At 41.5% G+C, this 17,661-nt stretch overlaps 1 protein-coding gene across 2 annotated transcripts in view; it reads left to right on the forward strand.

Moving 5' to 3' along the window:
- LOC128643701 (lysosomal acid glucosylceramidase) overlaps positions 1–17,661 on the forward strand; it is a 160,068-nt gene that overhangs the window by 89,411 nt on the left and 52,996 nt on the right. For both annotated transcript variants that reach the window (XM_053696530.1, XM_053696529.1), the window contains exon 7: positions 9,736–9,973. In XM_053696530.1, coding sequence (XP_053552505.1) covers positions 9,736–9,973 — 238 coding nt within the window. The remainder of the gene's footprint in view (positions 1–9,735; positions 9,974–17,661) is intronic.

A 17,661-nucleotide genomic window follows, 5' to 3' on the forward strand; every position in this document is an offset into this window, starting at 1 on the left:
CCAGAAAGATTTACCATAAGATATGGCGTAAATATTTATATTGGTGCGAATCCAAGAGTTACTCATGGAGTAAGGTTAGGATTCCTAGGATATTGTCCTTTCTACAAGAGGGTTTAGAAAAGGGCTTATCTGCTAGTTCGTTAAAGGGACAGATTTCTGCTCTGTCTATTCTTCTACACAAACGTCTGGCTGAAGTTCCAGACGTTCAGGCTTTTTGTCAGGCTTTAACTAGGATTAAGCCTGTGTTTAAGACTGTTGCTCCGCCGTGGAGCTTAAACTTAGTTCTTAATGTTCTTCAAGGCGTTCCATTTGAACCCCTTCATTCCATTGATATCAAGCTGTTATCCTGGAAGGTTTTGTTTTTGATGGCTATTTCCTCGGCTCGAAGAGTCTCTGAGTTATCTGCCTTACATTGTGATTCTCCTTATCTGATTTTTCATTCAGACAAGGTAGTTCTGCGTACTAAACCTGGGTTCTTACCTAAGGTAGTTACTAACAGGAATACCAATCAAGAGATTGTTGTTCCATCACTGTGTCCTAACCCTTCTTCAAAGAAGGAACGACTTTTGCATAATTTGGACGTAGTCCGTGCCCTGAAGTTCTATTTGCAGGCAACTAAAGATTTTCGTCAAACTTCTTCCCTGTTTGTCGTTTACTCTGGACAGAGAAGAGGTAAAAAGGCTTCGGCTACCTCTCTCTCTTTTTGGCTTCGTAGCATAATACGTTTAGCCTATGAGACTGCTGGACAGCAGCCTCCTGAAAGGATTACAGCTCATTCTACTAGAGCTGTGGCTTCCACCTGGGCCTTTAAAAATGAGGCCTCTGTTGAACAGATTTGCAAGGCTGCGACTTGGTCTTCGCTTCACACCTTTTCAAAATTTTACAAATTTGACACTTTTGCTTCTTCGGAGGCTATTTTTGGGAGAAAGGTACTTCAGGCAGTGGTTCCTTCTGTTTAATGTTCCTGCCTTGTCCCTGCCTTCATCCGTGTACTTTAGCTTTGGTATTGGTATTCCATAAGTAATGGATGACCCGTGGACTGACTACACTTAACAAGAGAAAACATAATTTATGCTTACCTGATAAATTTATTTCTCTTGTAGTGTAGTCAGTCCACGGCCCGCCCTGTCTTTAAGGCAGACCTAAATTTTAATTAAACTCCAGTCACCACTGCACCCTATGGTTTTTCCTTTCTCGTCTGCTTTGGTCGAATGACTGAATATGACATGTGAGGGGAGGAGCTGTGTAGCAAGCTCTGCTGGGTGATCCTCTTGCAGCTTCCTGTTAGGAAGAGATATATTCTATAAGTAATGGATGACCCGTGGACTGACTACACTACAAGAGAAATAAATTTATCAGGTAAGCATAAATTATGTTTTTCCTGCTGAAGGAAGTGCTTGCTACGCTGGAGGTTCCGGAACTGAAGCTACCGGAGGAACCGTCGATCCCTAAATTGGATAGGGTTTACGAGGACAGGGTAGTGCCCCAGGCCTTCTGTTCCTATCAAGATGGCGAACATTATTAAAAGTGAATGGGAGAAACTAGGTTCGCCCTTTTCTCCCTCGTCTTCTTTTAAGAAGCTTTTCCCCATTCCGGATACGCAGCTTGAACTGTGGGGAACCATCCCTAAGGTGGATGGTGCTATCTCCACGCTCTCTAAGAGAACGACCATTCTGCTTGAGGATAGATCCTCTTTTAAGGAACCAATGGATAAAAAGATGGAGTCCATGTTGCAGAAGATGTTCCAACTAATGGGGTTTGTTTTCCAACCAGCGGCTGTCACTGCGGTGGCTGGAGCGGCTACCTATTGGTGTGACGCACTAGCAGCAATGGTCGAGGTGGAGACCCCCCACGAGATGATGTTGGATCGAATCAAAGCCTTAAGGGTAGCGCAGATTATTTGCCTGCATGCTAAGACGTCAGGATTTTCTGTTTTAGCTCGCAGGGCTCTGTGGCTAAAATCTTGGTCTGCAGACATGACATCTAAGTTTCGCTTGCTTTCCCTTCCATTCAAGGGGAAGGTTTTGTTTGGCCCGGGCCTGGATTCTATTATATCTACTGTCACGGGTGGCAAGGGCACCTTCTTACCTAAGGATAAGAAAGCCAAACCTAAGGGATCTACTTTTCGTCCCTTTTGTGCAGACATGTCTCGGCGCCAGCAGTCTTCCGCAAAATGTGAGCAATCCAAGAAAGCTTGGAAGCCAGCAAACTCTTGGAATAATTCCAAGCAGGAAAAGAAGCCAGCTGAGTCAAAGTCAGCATGAAGGGACGGCCCCCGACCCGTCCTTAGACCAGGTAGGGGACAGACCATCTCTTTTTTGCGGGGGCCTGGAGGGGAGATGTTACAGACCCTTGTGTCCTGGAGGTCATTGCCCAGGGGTACAGGATAGGTTTCAAATCGTATCCGCCCAGAGGCAGGTTCCTCCTGTCAAACATCTCTTCAAAACAAGAAAAGAGAGAAGCCTTCCTGGGATGTGTGAGGGATCTCTCATCTCTCGGGGTAATCGTCCCAGTTCCTCATGCAGAAAGAGGTCTGGCGTATTATTCAAACCTTTTTCGTGGTCCCAAAGGAGGAGGGTAGGTTTCATCCAATTCTGGACCTAAAGGCCCTAAACAAGTTTTTGTCAGTCCCGTCGTTCAAGATGGAGACGATCAAGTCAATCTTGCCCCTGGTTCAAGAAGGGCAATTCATGACGACTCTAGACCTGAAGGATTCTTACCTTCATGTTCCAATCCACAAGGATCATTTCAAATTCCTAAGGTTCTCCTTCCTGGACCAGCACTTCCAGTTTGTGTCCCTTCCGTTTGGTCTGGCGGCAGCCCCAAGAGTCTTTACAAAGGTTCTGGGTGCTCTTCTCGCAGTAGCGAGAGCCAGAGGAATTGCAGTGGCTACGTATCTGGACGATATCCTGATCCAGGCTCCACCCTTCAGTCTGGCAGAGGACCATTCGAGAGCTCTCCTACTTCTGATTCGATCCCATGGGTGGAAGATAAACAAAGGGAAGAGTTTGTTAGTCCGCAGCAACAGGGTGGAGTTCCTGGGTACGATAATAGATTCTTCTGCGATGAAGATATTCCTGACAGACCAGAAACGTTGCAAGCTGGCGTCCAACTGTCTAGCCCTGCAGACATCCTCCAGGACATCTGTGGCCAGATGTATGGAGGTAATCGGGCTCATGGTATCCAGCATAGATGTCATTCCATTCGCCAGGTTTGATCTCAGACCTCTGCAGCTGTGCATGTTGAGACAATGGAACGACGATCATTCAGACTTGTCCCAACAAATATCTCTGGACAGACCAGTGAGGGAGTCCCTATTTTGGTGGACCCGACCGGGCCAGTTGTCCCAGGGGACTTCTTTCCTGAGACCATCCTGGGAGATTGTAACCACGGATGCGAGTCTATCAGGTTGAGGAGCCATTTGGGGTGCCAGAAAGGCACAGGGCAGATGGACTTGAAAGGAATCAAGCCTACCTATAAACATTCTGGAACTTTGAACGATTTTCAACCCCCTGAAGGCTTGGCCTCCTCTGGGGTCATCCCATTTCATCAGATTCCAATCAGACATCACCTCGTGGCTTATATAAACCACCAGGAGGGCGAGAAGCTCCATAGCAATGAGGGAAGTATCTTGGATTCTGTAGTGGGCAGAGACTCCCGATTGATAGCTCTCAGCGATCCACATTCCTGGTGTGGACAACTGGGAAGCGGTATTTCTGAGCAGACAGACGTTTCATCCAGGGGAATGGTTTCTCCACCCCGAGATGTTTGCGGAGATCTGCAGCAGATGGGAGACGCCAGAGATAGATCTCATGGCGTCTAGACTCAATTGCAAGCTAACCAGATATGGGTCGCGTTCCAGGGATCCCCAAGCGGAACTGATAGACGCCTTGGCGGTACCCTGGGACTTCAACCTAATCTACATATTTTCACCGTTGCCACTTCTACCTCAAGTAGTGGCCCGCATCAAGCAGGAGCAAGCTTAGGCTATTCCGATTGCTCCGTCGTGGCCGCGGAGGACGTGGTTTGCGGTTCTAGTGGCGATGTCGTCTTATCCGTCATGGAAGTTACCTTGTCTCAAGGACCTGCTAGTTCAAGGTCCTTTTCTACATCAAAATCTCAATTCTCTGAGGCTGACTGCGCCTAGTCTTAGCCAGGCCAGGAAGCCGGTCACTAGACACATCTACCACAAGGTGTGGAGGACCTACTTGTCCTGGTGAGAGGAACGAGGATAGCCTTGGCACAAGGTCAAGGTATCCAGGATTTTGGCCTTTCTCCAGGATGGTCTGGATAAGGGTCTTGCCGGCAGTTCCCTAAGGGGACAGATCTCAGCTTTATCAGTACTGTTGCACAAGAAGCTCACAGAGCTTCCTGATATTCAGTCCTTTTGTTCAGGCTCTGGTTAGGATTAGACCGGTTTTCAGGAATCCGGCTCCTCCCTGGAGCTTAAACATGGTGCTTAAGGTCTTGCAGAGGGCTCCGTTTGAGCCTATGCATGCCCTGGACATTAAGATTCTCTCATGGAAGGTCTTGTTATTAGCTATTGCTTCGGCACGCAGAGTCTCTGCGTTGGCGGCCTTACAATTTGAGCCTCTCAAGGTGGTGTCGAGTCGTAACATTAACCAGGAAATAGTGGTTCCTTCCTTGTGTCCTAACCCATCCTCTTCAAATTAGAGGTTACTTCATAATCTGGATGTGGTTCGGGCCTTGAAGTTTTATCTTCAAGCTACGAAGGAGTTCAGACAGACGTAGTCTTTATTCGTTGTGTATTCTGGAAGGCGCAGAGGACTTCTGCAACTTCTCTATCCTTTTGGTTGAGGAGTATGATCCGTCTGGTTTATGAGACAGCAGGACACAAGCCGCCTCAGAGGATTAAGGCTCACTCGACTAGACCTGTGGCCTCTTCTTGGGCCTTTAAGAATGAGGCTTCTATGGAGCAGATTTGTAAGGCGGCTACCTGGTCATCCTTACATACTTTTGCAAAATTTTACAAATTTTGCTTCGGCGGAAGCAGCCTTTGAGAGACAGGTTCTGCAGGCTTTGGTGCCCTCGGTTTAGGGTCCGCCTCCTTTACCCTCCGTTTTCTTCATTCAGTGTCCTCTAGAGCTTGGGTATTTGTTCCCACAAGTGATGAATGAAGCAGTGGCCTCTCCTCCCCTTTAGATGGAAAACAAACATAAATTATGCTTTCTTGATAGGGTTGCACCAATACCATTTTTTTATGACTGAGTACAAGTACCGATACTTGTTTTCAAATACTCGCCGATACCAATTACCAATACTTTTTTTTAATGTCATGTGACAGTTTACCAAGATTCCTTCTTTATAATTATAAAGGACTGTAATTCAAAAGACATTATGAAATAATAAAACAGTTTTATTTGTCTAAAGTATACTGAACATGTTAATAAATAAAAAATATTACAATAAAATATTAAATTTAATGGGGTGATGCAATTGGGTTGTAGGGCTGTTATATAACATCAGTCTGACATTTGTATGAAGGTTCGACTCTAAGTTGAACAGTCTTTCACTTTCCACACTACTGCATGGGGCAGAAAGATATTTTTGGGCCATTTTAGCCAGAGCTGGAAATCTGTTTATTAACTGCCCAGTACTTCAGGGGTTTGTCTGAACAAGGTACAGTGATCTCTACTACAATAATACAAATAACAGTAATTTGTATTGGCAGAGCAGTAGTAAACAATTTTTAGTTTAGTCTCCACTCCAGTTTAAAATGAAATGGGAACATGCAGTTTGAAAAAACGCCACAAGGTAGCATATGGGTAGGAAGTGGAGGTATCGGTTTAAGTATCGGTGCATTTGCACGAGTACAAGTAGTCATGCAAATACTTGGTATCGGTACCGATACTGATAATAGTATCGGTATCGGTGCAACCCTACTGATAATTTAATTTCCATCGTGGGAAAGAGTCTACTGCACCCGCCCGTTCTCCGGTGGGCGGTCTCAAATTTATTTTTTGTTCTTCTGGTACCATTTTTATACCCTGATATTTCTCTTACTGTTCCTTGTTCCCTTGGCAGAATGACTGGGGGATGAGGGAAGTGGGGGAGGTATTTAAACCTTTGGCTGGGGTGTCTTTGCCTCCTCCTGGTGGCCAGGTTCTTAATTCCCACAAGTGATGAATGAAGCAGTGGACTTTCCTCCCCACGATGGAAATGAAATTATCAGGTAAGCATAATTTATGTTTCTCTTGTAAGGTGTATCCAGTCCACGGATTCATCCATTACTTGTGGGATATTCTCCTTCCCAACAGGAAGCTGCAAGAGGATCATCCACAGCAGTGCTGTCTATATAGCTCCTCCCCTAACTGCCACCTCCCAGTCATTCTCTTGCAGCTCTCGACAAGGGAAGTAGATAGAGAGATGTGGTGCATTAATGTAGTTTATCTTCAATCAAAAGTTTATTATTTTCAAATGGTACCGGAGTTGTACTATTTTAGCCTCAGGCAGAAAGTTGAAGAAGAGTCTGCCTGAGGTTTTTGATGATCTTAGCGGTTTGTAACTAAGATCCACTGCTGTTCTCACACATAACTGAAGAGATGGGTAACTTCAGCTGGGGGAGTAGCGTGCAGGGTCTCCTGCTCTGAGGTATGTGCAGTTTTAAATTTTTCTAGAGAGATGATAATCTAGAAAATGCTGACAATACCGGATTTATTTAAGGTAAGCCTGATTACAGTGATTTAATAACGACTGGTATCATGCTTGCTGTAAAGGGTAATATTTTTGTTATTTACTCTCATTACTGAATAGATATAACGTTTGCTTGAGGTATATAAACGTTTATTACAATTTGGTGATAAAACTTTATTCTGGGGCCCAGTTTTCCACATGGCTGACTAGATTTTGCCTAGGGATAGTTTTTTAAGGCCCTCTCACTGTGAGTACAGGTTGGGAGGGGCCTATTTTCGCGCCTAAATTGCGCAGTAGTTTTTGCAGCTTGAGACATCCAGCTTCCCTGAAGGAGTCCCCTGAACATATAGGACCTCTCTAAAGGGTTTTTGTGCCTTCCAAAGTCGTTGTATGGGCAGGTAGGAGCCACAGTAGAGCTGTGGCAGTTGCTTGTGACTGTTTAAAAACGTTTATATCGTTTTTTTGATCCGGTTTTGAAACTAAGGGGTTAATCATCCATTTGCAAGTGGGTGCAATGCTATTTCAGTCTATTATACACACTGTAAAAATTTTGTAGATTTTACTGCTTTTTTCACTGTTTTGCAGTTTCTGTGATTGTTTTTCTTCTCTTAGAGGCACAGCACCGTTTTTATTTTTTGCTTGTTCAGTTATTAAAGCTTGCTGGTCTCATTACTAGTCTGTTTAAACATGTCTGACATAGAGGAAACTCATTGTTCATTATGTTTAGAAGCCATTGTGGAACCCCCTCTTAGAATGTGTACCAAATGCACTGATTTTACTATAGATTACAAAGACCATATTCTGGCTTTAAAAAAATTATCACCAGAAGAAATTGACAAGGAGGAAGTTATGCCGTCTAATTCTCCCCACGTGTCAGAACCTATAAATCCCGCTCAGGGGACGCTAAGTACATCTAGCGCGCCCATTGCGTATACCTTGCAAGACATGGCGGCAGTTATGAATCATACCCTTACAGAGGTATTATCTAAACTGCCAGGATTGCAAGGAACGCGAGACAGCTCTGGGACTAGAATAAATACAGAGCTCTCTGACGCTTTAGTGGCTATGTCTGATACCACCCTCACAATGTACTGAAGCTGAAGCAGGGGAGCTTCAATCTGTGGGTGATTTTTCTGATTCAGGGAAGATACTTCAACTTGATTCTGATATGTCTACATTTAAATTTAAGCTTGAGCACCTCCGCATATTGCTCAGGGAGGTCTTAGCAACTCTGGACGACTGTGACACTATTGTAGTCCCAGAGAAATTATGTAGATTAGACAAATACTATGCAGTACCTACTTATATTTTTGCTTCTTCGGAGGCTATTTTTGGGAGAAAGGTCTTACAGGCAGTGGTGCCTTCCGTTTAAGCGCCTGCCTTGTCCCTCCCTTCATCCGTGTCCTATAGCTTTGGTATTGGTATCCCACAAGTAATGGATGAATCCGTGGACTGGATACACCTTACAAGAGAAAACAAAATTTATGCTTACCTGATAAATTTATTTCTCTTGTGGTGTATCCAGTCCACGGCCCGCCCTGTCATTTTAAGGCAGGTGTTTTTTATTTTTAAACTACAGTCACCACTGCACCCTATAGTTTCTCCTTTCTCTTGCTCGTCTTCGGTCGAATGACTGGGAGTTGGCAGTTAGGGGAGGAGCTATATAGACAGCTCTGCTGTGGGTGATCCTCTTGCAGCTTCCTGTTGGGAAGGAGAATATCCCACAAGTAATGGATGAATCAGTGGACTGGATACACCACATGAGAAATAAATTTATCAAGTAAGCATAAATTTAGTTTTTTGCAGTTGATATCTGATAAATCCAATTAGGGACAGATATGTAGCAGGGTTATAGCTCTGAGAAGTCAGCAGGGTGCATTTCAAGTTCAGAGAATTAGAAAATCTACAATTTTTAGAGTTAAATTACACGGAAAGGGGGCAAAATAAATAATTAAAATACACTGCAAAGTTGTTTTACCATGCACAACTAAACATTTTATATTACAATCTCAAGGTGTTTTCTGTCATGTAAGTGAACAATAAAAATGTTATATTGCACTATTGATTAAGCAGAACTATGTGAATTACCCTTGCGATTTGGGAATGACATTTTAAAAAAAAACTTTTGTCATTGGAAATTAAATTCAAAGCGGCATTCGTAATACCTGAAGTAATGCAGCAGCACTTAAAAATAAGTAAAAACAAAGATCCTTTATTCCAACATGTTAAAATATAAAAACAGAGGATTTCCACAGTACCTTACGCATTTTGCACTACCAATGAGTGCTTAATCATATATTTCACCTTCAAGCTGAACCAAGGCATTTAAACCCCATCCCTCCAATCACAGTTGTAAATCAATTGCAAATTAATAACAATTTTAACTAATTAACAAATTAGCAATGAAAAAAATTAGGTGATTTGTACATTTATTTTTTAAAGTTATTAAAAATGTGTATTTTCTTTTGATAAATATTTATTATCCCCTTGATTATCAGCCATCAATGTTTGTTAGTAAAAGTTTTGCATTGTGAGAGATTAAAGGAAAGCCGAGAAAATGATTGTTCTATTTAGATGTATTAGATTATTTAAAACCAAGAAATTAACTCTCACCTTCTTGTTGTACTAAAATATATGTCCATGTGTGCATACTGCAGTTTTATCCCAATATACACACAGGTCTTCTGCTTTGATTTAGTGGAAATTAGATCTAATGATCCCAAAAGATATTGTAGGGACTGAATTTGGTGATTATATGGAGGGCTGTATTTATGTGTGTGGCTGGGTATTCTATGCTGTAGAAATGTCAAAATATAGATTTATGCTGTAGCGCATATATATATATATATATATATATATATATATATATATATATATATATTTAAAAATACTAAGCACTTCATTTATCTATTAAAAAAAAAATAGTGTTTTGCCATTATTGTAGCTACACTAATTGTAATTTAGTCTTCACTACAAATGAATTGTAACATTACACTCGGCACCTTTTTGATTGATGCTGTTGATCATAAATTAGCAACAGCGGTTTTGGGCAGTAAGGTTATTGTCTTCCTTGCATTTTAGGTTTTTGGACGAGTATGCCAAGTATAATGTGACGTTCTGGGCTATCACCGTTGAGAATGAGCCTACAGCAGGGATGATGACGGACTACCCTTTTCAGAGTTTGGGATATACACCTGAGAGCATGAGAGACTTCATTGCCTTTGACCTTGGACCTGCATTCTCCAACAGTTCTCACAAGCAAGTGAAAATAATGATCTTGGATGATGATCGTCTTTTGCTTCCATACTGGGCCAAAGTGGTAAGCAGAATGACTTCCATATTAATCCAGAAAGACTTATAAGTAACAACACAGTCTGAAGTGCTTAGTATACCATTCCGTGATTCTTGAAAGATATCTTTCTTACAAATGATTACTGTACACATTAGAATATAGTCTAGTCTCTCTGGGGAGAGTGTAAAAATATAATTTTGGAAAGTTAAATTACAGAAGAATCAGGAAAAATAATTCATGAACTTGACACAGAAGCTCAAGCAGTATTATTATTATTTATTATTGTTATCTGTTATTTGTAGAGCGCCAACAGATTCCGCAGCGCTAAAGACATGGTTCTAATATATAAGGTGACAATTATGGAAGACAAAGGTTTAGAGGGCCCTGCCAAGAGTTTCACTGTTCTAAATTATCTCTTATGAAGGTGATCTACAAAGCTAGGCTTGTAGGCTTACATGCTAAGGGGGTTCAAGGGGATAGCTAAAAAGAGGATAGGAAAATGTTAGTGTATATTATATGCATCCCTGAACAGTAGTCTTTAAAGGGACACAACACAAATTTTTTTCTTTCATGATAGAGCATGCAATTTTTAGCAACTTTCTAATTTACTCCTTCGATCACTTTTTCTTCATTCTCTTGCTATTTTTATTTGAAAAGCAATAATGTTCCTTTAGATGCCGGACCATTTTTGGTTCACAACCTGGGTTGTTCTTGCTGATTGGTTGCTAAATGTCAGCCACCATTAAACAAGTGCTGTACATGTTTCTGAACCAAAAATTGTCTGGCTCCTTAGCTTAGATGCCTTTTTCAAATAAAGATAGCAAGAGAACATAGAAACATTGATAATAGGAGTAAATTATAAAGTTGCTTAAAAGTTCATGCTCTATCTGAATCACAAGAGAAAAATTTGGGTTTAGTATCCTTTTTAAGGAGCGCTTGAAAGTTTGAGAACTAGGGGAGAGTCGTGTAAGAGCGAGGCAGAAAGTTCCTTGAACGATCATTTTTTTGTTCTCTTCATTCTTTGTAATCAGTAGTTTTGATATTCTACTAGCTATTAGGCTTAATCAGGTTTAAACCTGGGTGTTTCCTTGGAATCTAAATTCGGTTCTCCGAGTTTTGCAAGCCTCTCCCTTTGAATACATATTCTGAATATTAATCTTCCGCCCTGGATTTTTGTAAAAAGAATTTTTGCTCCTTCTCGCCATTTCTTTATCGAGGCAAGTTTCAGAGCTATTGGCTTTGTCTTGCAAAACTCCTTTTCTTATTTTTTTTTTAAGACGCCTTTAAAATGGAAACTGTTCTTCCATATTTATGTCCGTCTCATATGACTTCTAAGGAGCAACCTTTGCATAATTTGGATGTTATGGGAGCTCTGATGTTTTATTTTGGGATTTTGTTACTCTTCTTCTTTGTTTATTCTTTTTCTTTCCAATGGCTTGGAGAGTCCACAAATCCATTCAATTACTAGTGGGAATTCAACTCCTGGCCACCAGGTGGAGGCAAAGAACACCCCAGCAAAGCTTCCATTATCCTCCCACTTCCCACAATCCCCAGTCATTCTTTGCCTGTGTAACATTGTAGGTGATGTGCGAAGTAGGTGTCTGAAGAAATCAAGTTGTTAATCCTTTAATGGGTGCTTTTCCCTGCAAGCAAGGACTGGGGTTATGCTGTGTCTATGTTATTCTCTTTAGTAAGAGTAATGGTGGCTTTTACCAGTTGGAAGACGGTGAGGTGGTCTTTGCTTACATTCAAACATTTTTGCTACCCCTATATAGAAAACCAGGGTTGGTTACTCTGTTTTTTTCTTTATCTAAAGGTTTATGTTAGTGAGGATTCTGTCGCACCTGTTGCTGTACCTACCCTACAGCGGATCCACAGGTAAGTGCTTTTACATTCTAGGTGAGAAAGATGCAGCACTTAGGTAAAAGGGAAAAAAAGGATATGAGAACAAGGTGGATCCTTATGGGATTGAATATCCCTTTAAAGATTGGGGATTGATTTGGGCAGCAGTTCAGGACACTGTTCTGTCATGAGAAGGCTCTTTTTTTTGTCTATGGGGAATGATTGCTCAGTTTACTTTTAATTTTAATTTAGGGTTATATCTCTTTAAGGAAGTTTGTTGGCAGTTCTTTTTACCGCATCTCTCTTTTGAATTTGTGATCATGTGACCGCTCAGTCACTTCATGAGTGTTGAGCGGTTTATTTCTAGTGCGGTTGTTTGGAAGCCGGATTTTAAGGGGGCAGAGCGGATTTTCTGGCGTTAGATCGTTTTTTCTGCATATCGCTTCTTTCTGATTATTGCAGCTTTCTAGGATCTGCAGTTTGAACAAGATTGTTTTATCTGCTGGAGTGGATTTGATTCCTGGTTACCAGTTGGGTGAGTCTCTCCAGCATGGTTGGGGTGTAGAGGTGCCGGTTATAATATTTAATGATTGATATCCATGCTAAGATTTTTTTTTTAATTCTATTTATTTATATAGAAATTAGTAAGGGGAAAAAAGGGGCCATTTTATTTGCTATGGATGCCGATCCCAAGCTTTCTCTGTCCTTTAACAAATGTCTTTATTGTGCAGATGCCCAGGTTATACCTCCTGTGAAATTTTGTTCCAATTGCCTTAATAAGGTTTTATTATCTAAAGATAAGGATCCCCTATCTGAGCCTTCTTTTTCTCAGGATAATGCTGTTCAGGGTTTGTCTCGGCCTTCTTCTAACATGTCCCAGTCTTTGACAGATTCACATGCAGTGCACTATGGTACCCCTGTCAGTTCCTGGGAGTGTTTGTTTTTCTAAAGGAAAGGTTCTGCTGCACAGTTGACTTCTGCAGTGTCTCCAGCCCTAAGTGCTTTACCTAGTTCTGGTAAAAGAAAATCAAAGAATATTTATATGGGTTCTGATTCTGCCAAGACTGATTTGGTTAGTCTTTCTCAGTTATCTAGCGAGGATCATTCCTCTGCAGCTTCTGTGGGCGAGATCTCTGATTCTGAATCTGCAGTTCTTAGTACAGTAGATTCTGAGGAGGTTAATTTTAGATTTTAAGCTGGAGCATCTCTGTTTACTTTTAAAGGAGGTTTTAGCTACTTTGGATGACTCTGAAACAATTACAGAGGCTCCTAAAAAGGCTTATAAGCTGAACAGAGTTTTTGATGTCAAACCTAAATCTGTGGAGGTTTTTCCTGTTCCAGATCGCATGTCTGACATTATATCTCAGGAATGGGAGAAGCCAGGGGTTCCCTTTAACCCGTCTCCTGTGTTTGAAAATATGTTTCCTGTGGCTAATTCAGTGCGAGATCTTTGGCGCACTGTTCCTAGAGTAGAGGGTGCTATATCTACCTTAGCCAAGAGAACTACTGTTCCTCTTTTAGAGACCATATGAATAAGAAGCTGGAGGATTATTTAAAAAGATGTTTCTTCATCAGGGTTTAAAATGGCAACCAGTTGCTATTATTGCAACAGTTGCTGGTACAGCCTCTTATTGGTGTGACTCATTGTCTGATCTAATTTCAGAGGAGACTACTATAGAGGAGATCCATGATAGGATCAAGGCTCTAAAACCAGTATGTCAGTATGCAAGTAGTCAGGCTGGTAGCCAAGATTTCTAGTTTTGCGATTCTAGCCCACAGAGCCCTTTGGTTAAAATCTTGGTCTGCGGATGTGACTTCCAAATCCAAGCTTCTGTCTCTACTTTTAAGGGTAAGACTTTATTTGGTCCTGGTCTGGCAGAGATCATTTCCATGGTTACTGGTGGAAAATTAGCTTTTTTTACCACAGGATAAGAAGAATAGGTCCTAAGGGTCGTCAGACTTCTATTTTATGTTCCTTTTGTAACTTCAAGGGCCAAAAATCTTCCTTGTCTTCTAAGTCTAAGCAAGCCAATACCTCTTGGAGAGCTAGCAAGCCTTGGAATAAGGGTAAGCAATCCAGAAAGCCTTCTGCTGACGGGAAGTCAGCATGAAGGGGCCGCCCTCGATCCAGTTGTGGATCAAGTAGGGGGCATGCTTTCCTTACTTCAGCAGGCTTGGATTTGAGACATTCCAGATACTTGGGCAGTGGTTGTAGTCTCCCAGGGATACAAGATAGGATTCAAATCTTGTCCCCAGGGACAGATTTCTACTATCAGGATTATCTGTAAACCAGGTAAAGAGAGAGGCCTTCTTAAACTGTGTAAAAGATCTGTCCTCTCTGGGAGTGATTGTTCCAGTTGTTCTAACAGAACAGGGTCAAGGATTTTATTCAAATCTTTTTGTGGTTCCCAAAAAGGAGGGAACTTTTCGACCTATTCTAGTTCTCAAGTTTCTCAAGGTACCGTCCTTCAAAATGGAAACTATTTGTTCTATTAAAAGCAAAAGAGTATACCAAGCACGTCCAAGTTAGAGAAAAAGAGTCACTTGTTTTCCAATTCATAGGTAAAAAACAAGCCTTTATTGTGAAGATTCTATAGGATAAAACATGGTCATAAAAAACTCTCAGCAGAGAGACAAGTGCAAAAGGTCTGACCGGTTTCGGCCCAGTGTGGCCGTAGTCATAGACGGATACCAGGTATTCAAAGAACACACCTTATATACCTGTTAGCCACTCCCCAACTGGGAGTGGTATAGAAAGAGTATATTAAAAACAAACTTGTTACTCTAAGCTATTGAGAAAAAAGGGGGGTATATGTTATAAATCTAAATATAATAACAATGGAGATACAAATGGATAATCAGATATAAAGATGGACTATAGGCATAAGTAATCATATTCAATTAGAGGTAAATGAATAAATAAATGGATAAATGTATACATACATCATTTCATAAGTACATTTCATAAATACATAGACTAGTCTGAACCTACTAGGAGATAACAGAAAAAAGTGGAATATGTATATTAATAAATGTTAGGACAAATTTCATGTGGCCATATATAAACACTAATTCATAAATGTAGATTTAGAAAATTAATCTTACAGATGTGTTAAAGAAACAACAATCCAAGTGAAAAAACTTAAAAATTGTTATTAATAAATAAATTTCTAAATATGAACTAGATAGCCAAATAATCCAATGACCAAACAAAGATTTAAACATGAAATACTTCATACACTAAGCCTAAATATTTATTTATATCATGTGGATGTAATGTGTACAACACACCTAAGCCTTATGATGTACCTGCCAGCCCATAAAGGAGTTGAATATAATTAGCTATAGGTATTAACCATCTCTGGAGTGTCAAGGTAAATTTGTGTAGAGTCAGGCACTATCTGTGCCAATAGTTGATGATGTCGAATTCCGAATTGAAACCCTCAGGTACCAGGCTACCAAGCCTGTGAATCCAATAGATCTCTTGCCTGGAGAGGATATGAAGTAAATCACCTCCCCTAGGTGGTCCGGACACCGACTCAATAGCCCGCCACCTGAAGGTTCCGACATCTCCCATGTGTACATCCAAAAAATGTTTGGATAGAGCAGAAACAGCTCTTTCTTGGGAAATGTAGGAGAGATGCTCCCTAATCCGCTTGCCCACAGGCCTAGTGGTTCTGCCAACATATTGTTTTTTGCACTGGGTGCATTCTATTAAGTAGATGACATATCTACTACCACACTTGATGCAACCCCTAGTGTCAAAAACCTCCAGCGTTTTGGTTGAAGAAAAGGATTTTGAAACAACCATGTGGTCACATGACTTACACGTCTTTTTCCCACATTTATATGTTCCCTTGACTTTTAACCAAGAGCTACCACTATCCTTTTGGGGCAGCATACTGGGGGACAAAATGTTGCCCAGAGTCAAATTACGTTTATAGATGAAATTGCATCCATCATCCATAATTTGTCTCAGTACTGTGTCACCTCGGAGTATGGGCATATTTCTTTCAATAACCTTACAGACCTTATCAAATTGGTTAGAGAAAGCAGTCACCAAAGTGGGTTTAATTCTAGTGGAAGTATCATTCCTCAGTCTGTTATCTCTTGTCTTTCCTTGATTACATCTCATATCCAATGCGGAGACTTCCATAAAAGTCTTGTTGATCAGATGTTTGGAGTAACCTCTCTCCTGTAGTCTAACTTTCAGATCCTCACTCTCCCTCAGGAAATCCTCTTTTCGGGAACAATTTCTTTTGATACGCATGAATTGGCCTTTGGCGATGCCTTTAAACACATGCCTCGGGTGGCTGCTTCTGGCATGCAACAACGTGTTCCCGGAAATTGGCTTCCTATAGAGAGATGAGGATACCCCCCCAGTTTCACCATCAAAACTGAGGGTAATGTCCAGATAGTTTATGCTAGACTGGTCCCACTCAAAGGTGAAACGCAGACCAACATTGTTGACATTGAGCAAATCGACCAGTGTGTCTTATTGGTTTTTGCTACCTGACCAAATGACTAGCAAGTCATCAATATAGCGCAGATATTTTACAATATATTGTGTGCAATTTCTATTACCCCCAAAGACATGGAACCGCTCCCACCACCCCATGAACAGGTTGGCGTAGGAAGGGGCAAATTTTGCCCCCATAGCAGTTCCACGTCTCTGAAGGTAAAATTTACCCCTGAACATGAAGAAATTATGTCGGAGTAGAAAACTAACCACTCTCAGCACATACTCTCCATGCTCCGGGGAGAGATTAGTGTCTCTTTTCAAAAAATATGAGACGGCTTGCAGACCGTACTCATGTGGTATGGAGGAGTACAGGGACACAACATCAATGGTAGTCCAACTGTACCCCTCCTCCCAAGTAACATCCTCAAGTCTTGAGAGCACATGGGCAGTGAAACGCAGATTTACACGCTGTATTTTCTCCTGGTTTGCAATTCTTATATATACAGACTCATCGCTCCACCTAACACTACATGTCGCGAAGGTGACAGTCTCTCTCAGCACATAACATAGTTCTGAACTTTGTTTTGAGCAATATCGGTTGCTCACTATACAGTTTTATTTGTTCTATTCTCCCTCTAGTTCAGGAGGGTCAATTTATGACCACCATAGACTTGAAGTATGCGTATCTTCATGTGCCTATCCACGGGGAACATTTTAAGTTCCTGAGGTTTGCCTTTTTGGATCAGCATTTCCAATTTGTAGTCCTTCCTTTTGACCTTGTCACTGCTCCTCAAATTTTTACGACAGTTCTAGGGGCTCTGTTGACTGTGGCCAGATCTCTAGGGATTGCGGTGGCTCCTTACCTGGACGAGATCTTGATCTCAGCTATTCTCCACTCTCACGGATGGAAGGTAAATCTAAGGAAAAGTTCCTTGGTGCCACATACCAGGGTATGTTTTCTGGGGACAATCATAGACTCGGTATCTATGAAGATTTTTTTTGACTGAGGTCAGAAAATTCAAACTTCTGGCGGCCTGTTGTTCTCTTCAGTCCTCTTTTCATCCGTCAGTGGCAGTGTGTATGGAAGTAATTGGTCTCATGGTGGCATCCATGGACATTTATTCCGTTTGCTTGCTTCCATCTGAGACCTCTACAGTTATATATCCTCAGTCAATGGAACGAAGACCACTCGGATCTGTCTCAGAGGATAGTTTAAGACTCTCAGACAAGGATTTCTCTGTCCTGGTCGATCTCCCAGGACCATTTGTCTTAGGGCACTTGTTTCTAAAAACGTCTTGGGAGATAGTGACCACGGATGCCAGCCTGTTAGGCTGGGGAGCAGTCTGGGGGGCCTTAAGAGCTCAGGGATTCTGGACTCAGGAGGGGTCTGCCCTCCCTATAAATATCCTAG

This window comes from Bombina bombina, unplaced genomic scaffold, assembly GCF_027579735.1.
Source record: "Bombina bombina isolate aBomBom1 unplaced genomic scaffold, aBomBom1.pri scaffold_578, whole genome shotgun sequence".
Classification (NCBI taxonomy): domain Eukaryota; kingdom Metazoa; phylum Chordata; class Amphibia; order Anura; family Bombinatoridae; genus Bombina; species Bombina bombina.